Here is an 18,054-nt window from a genome sequence, read left to right as displayed (position 1 = left end):
GCTAACAGAAAAGCAAGAAAAATAACATTTTAAAATGTTGAAGTTAAAGTTTTACTTCAAAAATAAACATAGTGTTTTAATTTATTTCCATATACAGTTTTTTGACTTTTGTAGTATTTTTGATGTGTTGAGAGGAGTAGCAAACTCAGGGACTGCCCTGAGCTGCAGAAGCTCTAGCTATGCCACTGATACATTGGGTCTTATTTTTTATAATTAATGTTCTAAATTAGAAACAAATTTGTTCCATGATTTTATGTGTCTTTTCTGACTTCTCTTTTAGCTCTGGCTCTTATTCTTTTATATTCTATTTCGTCTTCTAATCTTTTACTGCTTAACCATTTATGATATGCTTCTTTTTTCATTTTGATTATTTCTTTGATTGTATCATCCCATATCTTCAGTGTTTTCTTTTTATTGAATTTTTTGGTCTTTCCTAAGCTTTCATTTGCTGCCGTATTTAGTATCATTTTTATATTAAGCCATTCTATTTCTATTTCATCATTTCGTTTTTTTTTTAATCTAAATATTGATTAACTTTTTGTTCATATAGCCATTGTATATTTGTGTCATTTATTAATCTAGTTTTATAAACAAATGTTTTAAATTTTCTTTCTGTTCTTGTTATTTGTAGCCATTTATATGGTAATCTTAATTTTATTTTAACAAGGAAGTGATCACTACTTATTTCATATTCTCTCTGAACTCTAACATCTAAAGAGGACTTTGATGTCTTTTCATTTAATATAAAGTAATCTAATATTGAGTATACATAAAGTACAAAGTCTATCAATTTTTTACCATTCCTGTTTAGAGTATCTTCTCCATATATTCCTATATTATTATTAATTTTCTTGTTTTCATTTTCTTGCATTTAATTCTCCTGCTAATATTACATAATCGTTTTTATTTATTTTTTTATATATATTTTATAACTGATTATAAAATTCAGTATTATCATATTCTCTTCCTTCTGCTGGGGCATATAAACCAATTATTGTTAAATAACCTTTATCTATTTTTATTCTAGCCTCTATTAGTCATTCATTCCATAATTTATAATATTTTAACTGTTTTGAAAGGGAATTATAAATCCAAATCATAAGACCTGCTTGTGCTGTTTGATCTCTGTCAACTCAACTATATATTACATTAAAATTTTCAGTTCTCATGGTTCCTTTTAATTTTGTTTTTGTTTCAGTGATTACTGCTATTTTAAAATTTCTTTCATTTAATATTTGGTCTAATTCTATTTCTTTATATGCTATTCCTCTTACATTACAGTTTGCTATATGTATTATATTTTGTCGTTTCCATTTTCGTTTTATCTTTTTCATTCCAGGGTTGTTTTCCATAGCTTCATTTCGATTACCTTTCTCTGTTGGCATAAAAGTAGATTAATGTTCTCCATGTCAGGTGACTAGCAGCATAGCGATGGATAGTCCAGTGGTAGGGCTGCTAACCTTAAGGCTTCTGAACTAACCTTCTTCCAAATTTAAACCCATAGGAGGAATAGGATATACTGAAGGGGAAAGAGTAGATTATAGAAGGAACATATAGGCCAGAAATGGAAAGACCCCCATAGCCCTTGAGTACTCTAATAGCATAAAGGTGATAAAATAAGAAGAGTTGGCTAATAGGGCATTATAGGAAAGATTAAAGTGAGTGGATCTTCCTCAAAGCTGAGGAAGAAGAGGATAGATCCAACTAGAGGACCATGGGAGTGCCATTTCCCTTACAATCAAGATGATTGCCCCTTATGGCCCCATTGGTCCACGAGTCCTTATTCAATATATTCAGACCACTCCACCATATCTGGTGGGCTCCCCTATCCCCCACCCAGGAGACACGCTCTCTAGAGGTTACAGGGCCCCCCAAAAAGTAGATTCTATCTACATTTGATGTTGATCTAATGAAAACATCAACATTTGATGTTGAACATTAGATCTAGTGTGGGTACTTGTTTCAGAGCAACGGCAAAATCATGGCCGAGACTAAGGGCACTGATGACAGCATTGCTAAACTTTTTTTTTATGTCAGATTCACTACAGTAAGAAGAGGTTGGACTTTGGTCCAACCTCTTCTTACCGTGTGGATTTAGAATCCAGAAGACTTTTTTATTTTTTGCATAGAACACACCATTTGTCTACCTTGTAACATAATGGATGGGTTGTTGCTGATCCTAAAGCTATTGCAAACTCTTTTTAAGATAATTTTGCTAGAATCTCAGCAACAGATTCATATGCACCTGAATTTTTAATATTGAAAGAGCAACAAGAGAAACAGCAACTAAACTTTGCTGCCAGTGCACCACAGTGGTACAATCAGCCTTTTGTTAAGGAGTAGTTTAACTAAGTTTAACTTACTTACTTAAACTTACTTAACTAAGTTTTAGTTAAGTAAGTTTAACTAAAAAGAGCTTTTCTATGCTGTCATTCCATTGTAGAAAGTCCATATGACTTCATCTTCCATGGATCTTCTTCTCTTATACAATAGAATGCTTACAGAGGAAGAGTTTCCATATGCTTGTCATAAGTTAGTTGAGCATTGCTCAATTGTCATAAGTTCCAAAACCTTTCCAGATTTTGAGATAGCAATTCTCTTTCTTTAGAGAATTGCTATCTCAAAACCTGGAAAGGATCCATTACAAACAAGCAATTATTGACCTATCACTCTGACCAGCTGTTTTGTATGATATTAAGGGGAAAAAATTATAAATGCAAAACTTCTCTGGTGTTTAGAAAGCAATAAACTCCTTGGTCTGAGCGGACACTTTCTTGTTTTATTAAAAACTTTTGTCTAGCTGTCTTCCAAGTCCGAATGGGAAGCACACTATCTCAGCCAAGAAGAAGAAGGTGTTCCTTGAGTTTCTATCTTAAGTGAGACTTTCTTTGCTATTAGAGTTAATTCATTCACTGAGCAGCTTCCTTCCACAGTAAGTAATTCTCTTTACGTCAATAACTTCACAATTTACTGTCACTCCTGCTGTATGAAGGTAATTGAAAGACAACTTCAGCAAGCAATAATCATGTCTCTTCATAAGCTCTTAGTAATGGTTAGGTTTACATTACAAAAAAAAGCTGTCTGTGTACACATCTGCCAAAAATGTATTCTTCACTCAGATCCTGATTTAAGAATGGGACAAAATATTATGCCTATTGCACCAGAGGGCAATAGGCATAATATTTTCGTCTTTGACAGAAAGCTTATATTCTTTACTTATTCATCAACTAAGGAACTAAGGGACAAATGCAAAAAACCATTGAATCTCCTCCACCCTCTATCCTCAACAGAACAGGGTGCTGATCATTGTTCCTTTCTCTGCCTTTATCGTGCACTTGCATGTTCACAAAGCTTGATAATGAGTCCCAGGTTTGGTTGGACCCTATCCATCATCAAGGTATATGAATAGCCACTGGTGCTTTTCACACATTGCCCATTCAAAGTGTTTATGTCCTCTATATTGCTTAGACAACTATGGTTGTCTCTCAACCATGTTTTAAAAATAAATTTCTTCCAGAACATCCTACATGGAGTAATATTTGTTCTCTGCATTGGGAAACTCAATACCATGCATGTCAGACTACCACATGGCCTTTTGGTGTGCATGTTAGAGAATATGAATGTTGAGATTATGAACTATTGTTCATAGAGATTATTAACTATTAGCACATTACCTGCACCAAACATAACAGCATTCCTCCATGACAGGTTTGCACTCCATCCTGTAACATTTCACTTTGTCAACTACAGAAGTTTCATACTTCATCTGTTTATTATTATTATGTGACACCTCCAGGGAGTCCAAAGACTCATTGAGGGAAGGCACCTTCTCTGCAACTCTCTATCTTCACCACTCAATCCACCAACTACTACTAACCGCAACTACTGTCATCATCTACATGAATGCCATCTACCACCCATCACCACCACTAGTATTTTCACAGAAAATCACAAACATCCATGACCATGGTGGGATTCAAACCTGCAGCCATTTGGTGGTAGAGTGGATACCAACCACATGGCCAACCAGGCTGGCAGTTTACCTGTAGTTGTTTAATGCACACAGAGCAGCCTACTCTGATTTCTTGTCTATCTATGCTAATGGTTTATGATCTGAGATCTCTGTTGGTTGTGCTGCTCTGTTTCCTGACATGACTATATCCCACCAAATCCCACTTAACTGCAGCAATTATACAGCGGTTTTTGTGTTTGGTTGTACTGGGATTCCCAGCCACATTGGAATTAAAAGAAATGAGATTGCAGAGGTAGCTGCTAGATCAGCTCATACTTTTCCCGGTACTATATGACATTCCCATATACAGACTTCAGAATCTTATAAGATCAAAGCTAATTAGTCAATTGTAGTTTTTATCACAGGTGACACTGACGAACAAATTGCATGAAGTTAAGCCTGAAATTAAGAACTGACAGTCTAGAAACAGAGGAGAGGAAGTTGTTCTTTCTAGGCTCTGCATGCATCACAGTCATTGTATGCATGCATGTTACACATTTTTATTTACTGAGAGTTGATGACCCACCTCTGTGTGAAAAATGCAATGCCTATCTCACCATTTGCCACATTCTGGTGTAGTTCCAGCACTTGATGTGAGAGAGGAATGAAATTTTTCCAAATCTAGCCGAGCAATATACACTCAGGCAGATGTTATCAGACTTAAACAAATTGCAGCATGAGTTTACCTTTGTACAAAGAATTAATTTATTCAAACACGTTTCATTATTAATTATATTTTTGTGTAGATACTGAATTGTTCTGTTGACTTGCCTTTTCATTGAGAGTCTGGCTGCAGACAAGGTGCCCAAGGAGCAGAAAGAGAGTAAGATAGTGCCATTGCATAAGGATGGTACACATACCAGCCACTGAATTAGAAACTTTTATTTAATACCATGTTCGACATCCTTTAGTCCAAATTAAAGCACATATGCAGTTTGGCATACATTCCACAAGGTGTTGGATTTCATCTACATCTATAACATACCAGGTGTTCACCAAACAGACCTTTAACTGTATCAGATTTAAGAGGACTACTCCAGGATCTATTTTTCTAACACATTCCACAAATTCTCAATAGGATTCAGATCTGGACTTTGTGGTGGCTGGTGAAGATAGTAGGCGGTAAAAGACATGGATAAAGAGGACCATTATACTGGGTGGAAATTTAAATAATAAATTACATGATAATCACAGTAATTAACTTTAATGAAATGAAAGTACTGATATTTCATACTGAAAATATCAGTACATCATCAGTGTGTAGAAACAAGCAATCAAAGGAACTGGATTACAAAGCACATACAGCATTCGGTGGTTTACCAATTAAAAATTGTTTGCCGCATGCTAGAAATTAGTATTAATAAATAATATTATTAAAAATATTATTAAACAACTATTTTTTATGGTTATTTAATTTCAATTGAGATTTGGCCAATGTAAAAGGCCTTCACAACTCCGTTTGAAAACCCGTTCATATTTAAACCTGCATCTATGGAGAAGATAAGCTTTATTCCACTGGATATTATGTTTAGTGTTAATATTACGTTGTGCCAGACCAGACTTTTGAGGTTTCGTGTATTCGATATAATACTGATGTTCTTTATTTCTTTTTTCTGTAGAATGGCCTGTTTGTCCAAACTATGTTATATTAGATTCACACGGTATCTGGTAAATGCCAGCTAATGATAAAGGTGCCATTTTTTCTTTTGTAGATGGTAAGAGATGAGAAATTTTGTTGATTGGAAAATATGTGAGAATGAGATGATACTTCTTCAAAATTCTACCAATCGGTTCCGAGATGCCAGAAATATAAAGGATTGGGACCCTGCAGTCTGTTGAAGAATCCTGAGGTGTTGGAACATAGGAGTCCATTATCTGCTGGATTTGATTAGGATTATAACCATTAAATTCCATTAACTTTTTGATAGTGAGAAGTTCTTGTTTTAAACTTGAGGGAGAGGAACACACTTTATGTGCTCTATTAATTAAGGACTTGTTATCAAGTCCTTAATTAATAGATTAATCATTTAAAAAATTGATTAATTAATTAATCAATCAATTTTTTTCAGTGGCGTGATGAGCAGACTTTTGATAGATGCATCTGCCAGTGAAGGTAGGTTTTCTATAATCACTGGTTGATAAATTACTGGAGGCTGTGCGTGTTAGGCGGATGTCCAAGAATGGCAAACTACCATCTTTTTCAATGGTGAACTGAATGCATGGGTGAAGGCTATTGATCTGTTGTAAGAAAGTGGTAAATTCATTTTCAGAATGAGACCAAATAGCAAGGACATCATCAACATAACGAAACCAATGAGAGGGTTGAGGATGAATGAGTGAGAACAAGGTATCTTCCAGATGGTTCAAAAAATAATTTGCCAAAGGAGGAGACTGATTGTATAACAAATTCAAAAATCTTTGCAATATCAGGAGGGATAATCATCATATAGTAAATTAACAGTGTCAGATAATGGAATGTTGGTAAAGAGGGAAACAATGTCAAAGCTGACTAACAAAACCAACTCTTGTATTTGAATATCCTTGATTTTTCAAGAAAATGTGTGGAATTCTTGATGAATGATTTGGATTGTTCAGTGTGAGCAGTTAATAAATATGACAAATTTAGTAATTCTATAGGTGGGAGAGTCAATACAGTTCTCGATGGGTCTTACTGGACAACCTTCTTTATGAATTTTTGAATTTATGAATTGATTTTTAGCCCACTTGGTGGCACCTTTTAGGACTAGGACCGACTTCAGTTGTTGTCTTCAGCCATGTTTGTTCAGTGTTAGTGCCGCTGTGCATATATCATTAATTTTATGTTCCCTGAAGATGATAATGTAACATTACCAAAATATAGGCAGTATTAATTAAAGTTTTTTTTAATTAATATAAGAGTATACATTATCTTTCCCTAAAAATTGAGAGTTATATATCACCGACGTATAAGTTTATCTACAAAGATTATATTATAACAAGAAATAGATTAAAAAATCAAGTAAAATCATGCAAAAGTTACCTGGGAGCTGATGTTGACAGTGACCACAATTTGGTTTTATTGAAATGCAGTCTGAAATGTTAAATGCTGTAACAACCAAGGTAAAGCCCCAAATGGAACATAAATAATCTGAAACCAGAGGAAAACCATAGAAACTTTAAACAGCAAAACTGATGAAAGCATTAAAACTGGAGAGAGAGGGAAAAGAAAAACATGGAGGATAAATGGACTCACTTGAAGGATACAATTTATTTCGTTACCAAAACCAGTATTGGTAATGAAATAAACACAATAAAATCCTTCCTTAGTACTAATATTTATCTTTTTTTAACAGCTCACATCAACAATGGCATATGCCTTCGCTCACTAACACACCTCCTTATCCTGCTTTCAGTTGAAAGTGTCATTAAACAGCAGTTAATGGAATTATGACACATTCCCTTTAAACATGTGGTGAAATGTTATCCATCCCTACCTAATATGTTGACATCCAGTATACTTCGCACCCAAAATATGCCTACTTCATTCACTTTCAATCCTTTAGCCCTTCCCATTCATCTAGGGATAAAACTATTTCACTAGGATGAAACACCTGATAAAATGATCATTAAATTGTATCTGCAGTGTTTACCCAACCTTTTGTGCCATCCTAACAGGATCATTTGTCCCCATTTATTTCTCCATGATCTGAGAAAGAAAGAAAAAAACTTGGGATTTTCCTTGGACTATGATGTTGATCTTGCTTTGTATACCAATTTCTCCTTGCATTTTGTATTGGTCACTTTTTTTTGGCTCTGCGCTTACATTCCTGGTACAACTGCTTTCCATCTGCTTCCTTTATATGTTTTTTTTTTTTTTTTAAACCTCATTTTTTTCCACCTGCAGTCCTATTCAATTTCTAATCACCTGTTTTATTCTATATCTCTCTATCTGTTACATTCAAGGTGCATAGTTTGCCATTGCTGCTAACAAATAGTTCTTCAAGTACCACTAGTTTCTTCATTGAAATTCTTTCATCCTTGATATCACAAGTTGGTTACTAGTTTTTAACAATCTCCTGCCTCATGATTCAATATAAATTCCTTTCTTTTTAAGATTGAAAATGGTTTTTGAAAGAAAAGTTGATGGATAAGAAAGCATGGATGATGAAGACGATATGGAAGAATGCCAAGGCAGAAATTTCTAGAACAAGTGATTAGGAAATCAGAAATGCCACAACTAAAGTTCACATAAAAATGATGGCAAAGGATAAAAAAAAAAAATACAAAAAAATTGCCATGACTACAAAGACAAACAGGATTATTTTATTTCCTTCTTTTACTATTAACATTAGTAACTGTAAAACATCTTAAACTTACTGAAAGAACTGTTCAACATGTATATTGAAGAAACACTATGATTTTGTATGAATATATGGTTACTTTAAATTTAAAAGAAATTATTTTGATATCCATATATGAATAAAATAAATTTGATTAATATATTTATTTTTGATTGAAATTTTTACTCCTTAGATTGGCTAGTATGGATTCTTGGTACAGAAAATCACAGAAAAGGAACAACTCTTCTTTTTGATGTTTTGCAATATCCACTTCTCAATAAACAGGTATACTGTATTTGGTTTCTTTCTTCTTTTTTTTTTTTTTATTATCTTATTTTTCTTATTTCTGTATTTTGGTTTATTAATGAATATCAATCAGTTAAGAATAATTTAGAGTTGTTTGATATAGTGATGCCCTCCTTATCTGGCTTGTGCCACAAAATGGTTATCTAAGCTGATTGGTCTTTTATAAACTTGCTATGAAATTATATTATTATTTAAACAAGAAGAAGTAAACAAATTATATTCTTGTTTAATCCTTATCCAAGTGTAAGCAAACAAAGTTTGCATGTGAAGTTCTTCATGACTAGGCTACTGATTATACTGTAATTTGAACATATAGATTCTGATCAGTTGCCTCAGTACCACATAATGCAAAGTGCGCATTCTTTCAGTTGTTTTTAATGCTATGCATTATGGGAAATGTCACTACTTGGATCAGTTTCAACCTTTATTGAGGTCTCTCATTAGTGGGAGCCAGATCTAGAAAATTTTAATAATAAGGTCTTTATTATTAAAGACACTGTTTTACTACTTGTATATGGGAAATACATGACTTTTACATTCAAACCTGGTATCTCCCACTTATAAGACCTCAATAAATGTCAAACGTAATCTGGATAGTGATCCAGACTGCTTTCCCCATAATGTATATCATTATTACTAAATCACTTAAGGAATTGACTACATAGATAAGAATATAAATTAAATTACACTTTAATAAATATTTTTGATATTTCGGCAACGTCACGTTGCCATCTTCAAAAGGAACTTACAAAAAAGGCATGTGCACGTAAGCACTACAACACAGTAACTGAGAATGAATTGATGAAGCTATTGTTCTCTTAAAAGTCCTGATGGTAAACCCTAGTGGGCTAAGTAGGTGTTCTTGGCCGTCGGGCTGAAGGTCTGCTGATGTAAGCCTTTCAAATTTCGAGCAGTCTCATACAACTAAATTTGTTGAGATTTGGAGAGTTTCTTAGGGCTGAGGCTGATTCCATAAATAGTCTTTCGAATTTGTATTTGCTACAGTATTAATGTATCTTTCTTCCACGGTATTCTGCGGCGTGTATCCAGAGCATGGTCTGCAAGACCAGAGTGGCTGGGAGCTTGTGGATTGCAGAGGTTGGTTGATAGGTGGAGAAGAGGGGGGATATGATAGAATCATTTAAATTACTAAAAGGTTTTTATAAGATTGACGCAGGTAAAATGTTTCAGCTGTGTGATAGTGATGGAAGAACAAGAGGTCATCCCTGTAAATTAAGGAAAAGTGTGATTAAGAAGAGTGTGAGAACAAGGTTTTTCGCCTGGAGGGTGGTGAATGAGTGGAATGCATTGTCATCTCAGTTGTGAGTTCTTCCTCTGTAAATGAATTCAAGAAGAGATATGATAGATATTGTTTTGATAGTTTGGGTCTCCTGTGATGAGCCTACTGACTCCATGGAGATACCTGTAATCATCATCATCATCACCATGCGTATCAAGGATTTAGGCCTAGCATGGCCTGTTCCAGCCTTAGAAGTCATCGTTTAAGAGTATGTCCTGGTTTTCTTTTTCCTAATGGCTTATACTTTAAAGCTTGTTTTGGTAATCTTTCTTTTTTCATTATGTGTTCCATCCATTTATGTTTATATTTTTTAATTTTTTCTATTACTGGTTCTTGGTTTAATTCTTTCATAATGCCTTTGTTTCTTTTGTGATCAAATAGGGTATACTTTGCAGTTTTTCTCATAAACTTCATTTCTGCTGTTGTTAATCTTTGTTTGTCTTTTTGTTTTATTGTCCAGATTTCGCTTCCATACATTAAGACTGGTAAGGCTAATGTATTGTATACTTTTAGCCTGGTTTGTTTTTGAACTAGGTTTGGTTTAAATATAGAGTTAATTACACCTTTTATTTTTAAATATTTTGCAATTTTTACGTTTATATCTTTTTCATTTTCATATGTGATCATACATCCTAGGTAGTTAAATGAATTCACCTGTTCTAAGATCTTGTTTATCTATTACTATTTTAGTTCTTGCTCTTTCTTGTCCTTTAAAGGTCATAGTTATTGATTTTTCTGTTGATATTATCATACTATAATCTTTGGCTATCTCATTTAGATCTAAAATGGCTTTTTGTAAGTTATCTTCAGAATTTGTAATTATTATTACAATATTAAACAGGAATTGCATGCGAAAAAGAGGCTGTGGAAGAGATATAAGGAGACAGGAGAAGAGAAGATGCATAAGAAGTATAAAGCACAGGCCAGAAGAATGACTAGTATGGTAAGGAAGACGAAACTGGAATATGAGAGGAGGTTAGCGCCAAGATCCAAAGAAAATCCTAGGGAATTTTTTAGATATGTGACCAGTAGGAGGAGAAATGACTGTGAAAGAATGATATTGTGGGATAAAAATGGGAATAGAGTGACTGATGCAGTGGACATAGTAGAATTGTTCAATGAACACTTTATTGGAGTATTTCATCCTGGAGGAGTCAGTTTTAATGCTAGAGGGATAGGGCTGGTTCAAGGTTTAGAGGTACAGGAAGAGAGTGTGTTTCAAATACTGAGTATTCTAGATGTCAGATACTGACAGTGCCTTTAACCTGGCTTTTCAATGAAAGTCTGGCTGCTGGAAAGGTGCCCATGGAATGGAAGGAAAGTAAGATAGTGTCATTGCATAAGGGCGGTAGCAGACTGGAAGTGGCTAATTATACACCAGTTTGTGTGTCATCAGTAGTTAGTAAGATTATTATTATTATTATTATTATTTTGACACCTCCAGGGAGTCCACAGACTCATCGAGGGAGAGTGTGCCGACAGCATCGAACGATTGGCCCCCTTCCAACTACTAACCGCGCTCAAACTTACTTAACTGAGCCATTAGTAGCAGAGGCTCTACCAATCGACCAACCTTCGCCGGCAAAGATCTTGGAGAAAGTAGTGAGGGACCATATACAGCATTGGACAGATGAGGGTAATGTTATCTGTGAGAGTCAACGTGGATTTGTGAAGGCGGGGGCTCTTGTTTTAGCAATATGCTAGCGTTTTATGATAAAGTTACAAGAGCATTAGATGAGGGAAAGGCATATACTGCCATTTTCTTAGATTTAACGAAGGCATTTAACAGGGTGTCACATGATAAGCTGATATTTAAGTTGCAGCACACGGGTCTAGATGTCAGATTGGTCAACTGGATTCAGGATTGGCTGTCTGATAGGTATCAGAGAGTTGTGTATGGTGGAGCAGTTTTCAGGAGGCAGAGGGTTACAAGTGGGGTCCCACAGGGCTCAGTACTAGGACCTATATTGTTTAACCTTTATATCAATGACATAGCCAGTGAATTGCAGGGGGGATATTCAGTTGTTTGCAGATGATGCGAAGCTGGGAAGGATCATTAGTAATAGTGCAGATGTGGTAGCCCAGCAAGAGGATTTAAATAAGCTAGATAGATGGGCAAATGAATGGGGGTGTCAGTTTAATGCAGCAAAATGTAAGGTCTTGAGGTTTGGGAAACATCGATGGGATGCTGCATACTCTATGGGAGGAATTATAGTGGACAAAGTAGGGGAGACGAAATCTGGGGTTGATGATTGATAGAAACCTGTAGTTTAGGGGACATATTGCAAAGATGGTGAAGGTAACACAGAGGATTGCTGCTATTATGAGAAGGACACTGACCTGCAGAGATAAGAGGGTTATCATTCCGTTGTATAAGTCTTTGATCAGACCACACTTGGACTATTGTTCTCAGATTTGGTCCCCAGGATTTGAAGCGGATAAATTAACTGTGGAAAGGGTTCAAAGGTGGATAACAAAGATGGTTTCAGGACTGTACAATGATAGTGAGGATCGGCTGAGGGAATGTGGACTGCAGAGTTTGGTGGATAGAAGAAGGAGAGGTGATATGATTGAGACTTTTAAACTGTTGAGAGGTGGTTACAGGGTTGACACTGTGGAGTTCTTTCGCTTGGTTGAACAGCGGGAAGGAGTGATGACAAGAGGCCATCCCTGGAAGTTACGAAAGGAAACTGTGAGCAAGAGGGTGAGGAGTGGTTTCTTTGCATGGAGGGTGGTTGAACCGTGGAATACATTGCCTGATGGAGTGGTGAGAGCGGTCAATGAGTTCAAGGAGTGGTATGAAAGACTTTGTGTTTCTTAGGAAGGACCTCCCACGATGAGTCTTTTGACTCCTTGGAGGCCTGAATCATAATAATAATAAAAGAAACTGAACTTTAAAGTCTTAAAATGAAGATTTTCCAAACTTTTAACAAAGAATTAAATTGAAACTGGAGAAATCTTGTTTCATATAAAGAGTCAGATTATCCAATTATCTGCTGTAAGGATGATAATTGGATAATTATCTGCTGTAAGGATGACAAACTTTATAAAAATATTTTTTATTAATAATTGGGGTCTGATAATAATAATAATAATAATTAATGCTAAATTGAGTAGGGGGACTGAGAGGATTCTCATTGTAGTATTCATTGTATATCCAATGATTTAAATATGTATTCACAAGCAAACAGACAGACACATACACATATAAAATGAACTATTACTAACTTATCTGACATGCATGTTCTTTATTTTTTAACGGTATATATTAGAACACAGAAACTAAGTAAATAATTAATTTATTAACTTATTGCTGATATTTCACTGGTGTTATAACCAGCATCTTCAGAGCACATAAACACAGTTTGTCACAATATGCTAGACTATAACAACATGGTGTAATCAATGGACTAGTTGAACAAAATTGTAGCAGCAACACAAAGACTAGAGTAATGATTTTTGGTGCCCTCTATCTGAAAAAAAAAAAAAAAAAATTGTACCTATCACGTAAGAATAGAGGCCTAAAAAAAAAAAAGGTATTAGTTTTTTCTTAAGATGACTGCCTCCCAGATCTTAGGCAAGTTAATACAGCCATATTTGTTGAGATTTGGAGTGTGTTTCAGGGCTTCTGTCGCCTCTAAGAACAATCTCTCTGACTTGTAACAGCTTCTGTGTAGTACTTTTGTGTTTTTCCAGTTGATCCTGTGTGCAGGGGTATCCAGAGCATGGTCTGCTAGGCCCGACTTGCCATAGTGATAATTCCAGACGTATCTTTTGTGTTCGCTGATGCAGATGTTCACAGTTCTTCCTGTTTGACCGTAGTGGGCTTGATTACATGAGCAGGGTACTTGATAGACTCCTGGATGTGATAAAGGCGGAATGCTGTCCTTGGGTGAGTGGATAAGGGTTGCTAATTTGCTACATGGTCTGAATGTAGTGCGTAGTTTATGTTTATTAAGAATTCTTGAAATCTTTTCGGATATGCCTTTAATGTATGGGATGGTGACTGTTTTGTTGTAGTTCTCTGTGGTGGATGATGGAAGGGGTTTCTTAGGAGCGTTTAGTATTTTGTTTATCTTATGTGGATTATAGCCATTGGCCAAGAAGGTGTAGCGTAAGTGAGCCAGTTCAGCAGCAAGAGGATTGTCATTGGAACAGATTGCTCTCACTCTATGGGTTAGCATTTTTAAAATGCCATATTGTTGAGAAGGATGATGGTGTGATTGTTTGTGTAAGTATCTCCCTGTATGTGTGGGTTTTCTAAAAACTGAAAATGATAAGGAACCATCTGGAAGACGTGTGATAAGTGTATCCAGGAAGGGCAGACAGTTATTAGCTTCCAGTTCCATTGTAAAGTGGATTTTTGGATGTTGACTATTTAAATGTGCTAAGAATGTTTCCAATGTCTCTTGGCCATGTGGCCAAATAGCAAGCACATCATCAACATAGGGTAGCCAAAGTGTTGGTTTGAGAGTGGCTGTATTGATTGCTAGGTTTCCAGGTGTTCCATGTAAAAGTTGGCTGGTGGAGGGGGGGAGCCCATGGCTTTCCCATCTATTTGTTTGTATATTTTCCCTTTCCATGTGAAATATCCTGCATGTATTGTGAATTTGAATAGTTCAAATATATCAGGGGGGAAGTGTGACTTCAGTAGATTGAGGGTTTCTATTACTGGTACATTTGTGAATAGTGAGGTGATATCAAAGCTTACTATTAATTTGAGCTTTTTAGGGTAAGGTGTTGTAAGATGCTTTTTAGGCGGGCAGAATTTTTGACAAAGGAGGGAGAATTGTTTGTGAGAGTGGCTAGTAGCTTCGCTAAATGTCTAGCCAGTTTATATGTGGGACTATTTATACTGTCCACAATTGGGTGTAAGGGTGTACCTTGTTTGTGAATTTTTGGTGCTCCATGGATCCTAGGTGTTTTAACATGGAAAGGCTTGAGTTTGTTCACTGTGTCTTTGGGCCAGGAAGTGACTTTTTTCAATAATTTTCGTGCCTTATTCTTTTGTGTGTTGGTGAGATTGCGATCTATAATTTTGTATGTTGACTGATGCATGCAGGTTATTTTACATGGAAAAGGAAAATATACAAACAAATAGATGGGACAGCCATGGGCTCCCCCCCCCACCAGCCAACTTTTACATGGAACACCTGGAAAAACTAGCAATCAATACAGCCACTCTCAAACCAACACTTTGGCTACCCTATGTTGACGATGTGCTTGCTATTTGGCCACATGGCCCAGAGACATTGGAAACATTCTTAGCACATTTAAATAGCCAACATCCAAAAATCCACTTTACAATGGAACTGGAAACTAATAACTGTTTGCCCTTCCTGGATACACTTATCACACGTCTTCCAGATGGTTCCTTATCATTTTCAGTTTTTAGAAAACCCACACATACAGGGAGATACTTACACAAACAATCACACCATCATCCTTCTCAACAATATGGCATTTTAAAAACACTAACCCATAGAGCGAGATCAGTCTGTTCCATTGACAATCCTCTTGATGCTGAACTGGCTCACTTACGTCACACCTTCTTGGCCAGTGGCTATAATCCACATAAGATAAACTAAATACTAAACGCTCCTAAGAAACCCCTCCCACTATCCACCCCAGAGAACTACAACAAAACAGTCACCATCCCATACATTAAAGGCACATCCGAAAAGATTTCAAGAATTCTTAATAAACATAAACTACGCACTACATTCAGACCATGTGGCAAATTAGCAACCCTTATCCGCTCACCCAAGGACAGCATTCCACCTTTATCACATCCAGGACTCTATCAAGTACCCTGCTCATGTAATCAAGCCTCCCACGGTCAAACAGGAAGAACTGTGAACATCCGCATCAGCGAACACGAAAGATACGTCTGGAATTATCACTATGGCAAGTCGGGCCTAGCAGACCATGCTCTGGATACCCCTGCACACAGGATCAACTGGAAAACCACAAATGTACTATACAGAAGCTCTTACAAGTCGAAGAGATTGTTCTTCTGAGAGACAGTCATCTTAAGAAAAAACTAATACCTTTTTTTTTTTTAGGAGACTAGTCTTACGTGATAGCTACAATTTTTTTTTTTTTCAGATAGAGGGTGCCAAAAATCAGGACTCTAGTCTTTGTGTTGCTGCTACAACTTTGTTTGACTAGTCTGTTGATTACACCATGTTATAGTCTCGGGTATTGTGACAAACTGTGTATTTGTGCTCTAAAGATGCTGGTTATAACACCAGCGAAATATCAGCAATAAGTTAATAAATTAATTATTTACTTCGTTTCTCTGTTCTAATATATACCGTTAAAAAATAAACATGTTCGACAAACACATAAGTCTGTCCCCACGTTTATCTGACATGCACTAATTATATATTCTTAATGAGATTTCTTACAGATCATATAGCAATCTTTTCTAAGTTAATGCAAATTTAAAATGTGAAGAATTAATAAACATTTAACTCTTCACATTTTAGACAAATTCACTTTTATTTATTTATGTAATTCTATTAGTTCATTACCGATAACTAATAAAGATGAAAAACATATTTACATTAAGTACAGATATTTTTGGCAAATTCTGCAGCATTTTCCATTCCCGGCAGAGATAGTCAACATTACCCACAATTGCAACATGCTTCAATCCATGATAGTGGATATTACTTGCTCTAAGTGGCATAACCAAGTTGCGAAGTCCAATAAGAGGAGAATCTGGATCAGCAAACAAACACACGACAACATGACGATTTAAAACAGTCATGTTTGCTTGGTTCCTGTCCTATAAACAAAGATGACACATTATACAAAATTCTCCTTGGAGGACAGTTTATTTTTGTGAGGATGTGTTGAACAACGAGGCTGAAGACATGAGGAGAGAAGGGCATAATCATTGTACAAGAGACTGAAATGGAAATGTTTTTATAATTTTCTAATTTTCTGAGATACATTTTTTATTTGTCATCTAAAATCATATTTTGATACAATGCATTTTCCACTAATTAGAATGCAAATATGAGGAAACTGTTACACCATGATATTACTATTACATTTTCTGTGTGTGTGTGTGTGAGAAAGAAGAAAAGAGAGAGAAAATTTTTATTTTTAAATTTCGTTATAAAGATGTATTTCCTCTGGAGAGTCTTCGAGACGAAAGCAAGCATGTTAACTTTAATAACTATTACATATGTTTAAAAAATGGGAATATAAATATCTGGTTGATTGCTGAGAAAGCAGACTTGATGTTGCGTCTTTCAGGAAGAGTAAAATATACTATTATTCACAATAACAGTATATTTGTTGGAAACATGAGCATGGATGAATGCAAATTCAATGTTGACAAGTAATAAAACATCAGATTGAAGTGTAAGACCTCATGCTCTATTAAAAATTGTCTGTTAGGCCACTCCAAATATTATAACTGCACAACAATATTTGGACAAAATTGAGAACTGTACAGAGTTAATACTTGCTCAGGAGTTAAATAAGACTTTGACCAAAAAAATAAAAAAGAAAAAAAGCTCAATTTCTTGGATGCTCAGGTACAATACTTGAAACATGTTAAAAAAAACTGGAGGTTAACAGTTAGCCTGGGAAGAGAAATTTGTTTTGTTTAGAGATATTTTGTGTTGTCAAAAATATGACTGGAAGAAAGGGATTACTTTATGAGAGAAAGAAGGCAGGTTTATTGGTATGAATGAAAATTGAAAAAGAAAAAAGAAAGCTACAATTCGGTAAACAACATTTATCTTTCACAAATGCATTCAATTACAGACCATAAACATACCTGGACTGTCCCTAATATGTATAGTAAGCACTGCATAGACTATATGTTAATAGGTAATTATTAAATAACTTAAGGAATTCACAACGTATACTATAAACCAGCACATGGGTCTGGATGTCAGATTGGTTAACTGGATTCAGGATTGGCTGTCCGATAGTATCAGAGAGTTGTGTATGGTGAGGCAGTTTCAATTTTAACCTTTATATCAGTGACATTGTCAGTGGATTGCAAGGGGATATTCAGTTGTTTGCAGATGATGCAGAGCTGGGAAGGATTATTAGTAATAGTGCAGATGTGGTAACCCTGCAAGAGGAGTTGA

The 18,054-nt window shown here is 35.5% G+C and overlaps 1 protein-coding gene across 2 annotated transcripts in view; it reads left to right on the top strand.

The window, feature by feature from the left end:
- Nucleotides 1-18,054, top strand: part of LOC150102965 (sorting nexin-14-like) — a 793,179-nt gene that overhangs the window by 724,959 nt on the left and 50,166 nt on the right. For both annotated transcript variants that reach the window (XM_090397844.1, XM_090397845.1), the window contains one exon: nt 8,525-8,616. In XM_090397844.1, the coding sequence (XP_090253970.1) occupies nt 8,525-8,616 (92 nt within the window). The remainder of the gene's footprint in view (nt 1-8,524; nt 8,617-18,054) is intronic.

This window comes from Typopeltis vanoorti, chromosome 9 (genome assembly GCF_054136105.1).
Source record: "Typopeltis vanoorti isolate ZY-2024b chromosome 9, IOZ_Tvanoo_1.0, whole genome shotgun sequence".
NCBI lineage: Eukaryota > Metazoa > Arthropoda > Arachnida > Uropygi > Thelyphonidae > Typopeltis > Typopeltis vanoorti.
This window is presented reverse-complemented; position numbering and strand designations above follow the sequence as displayed.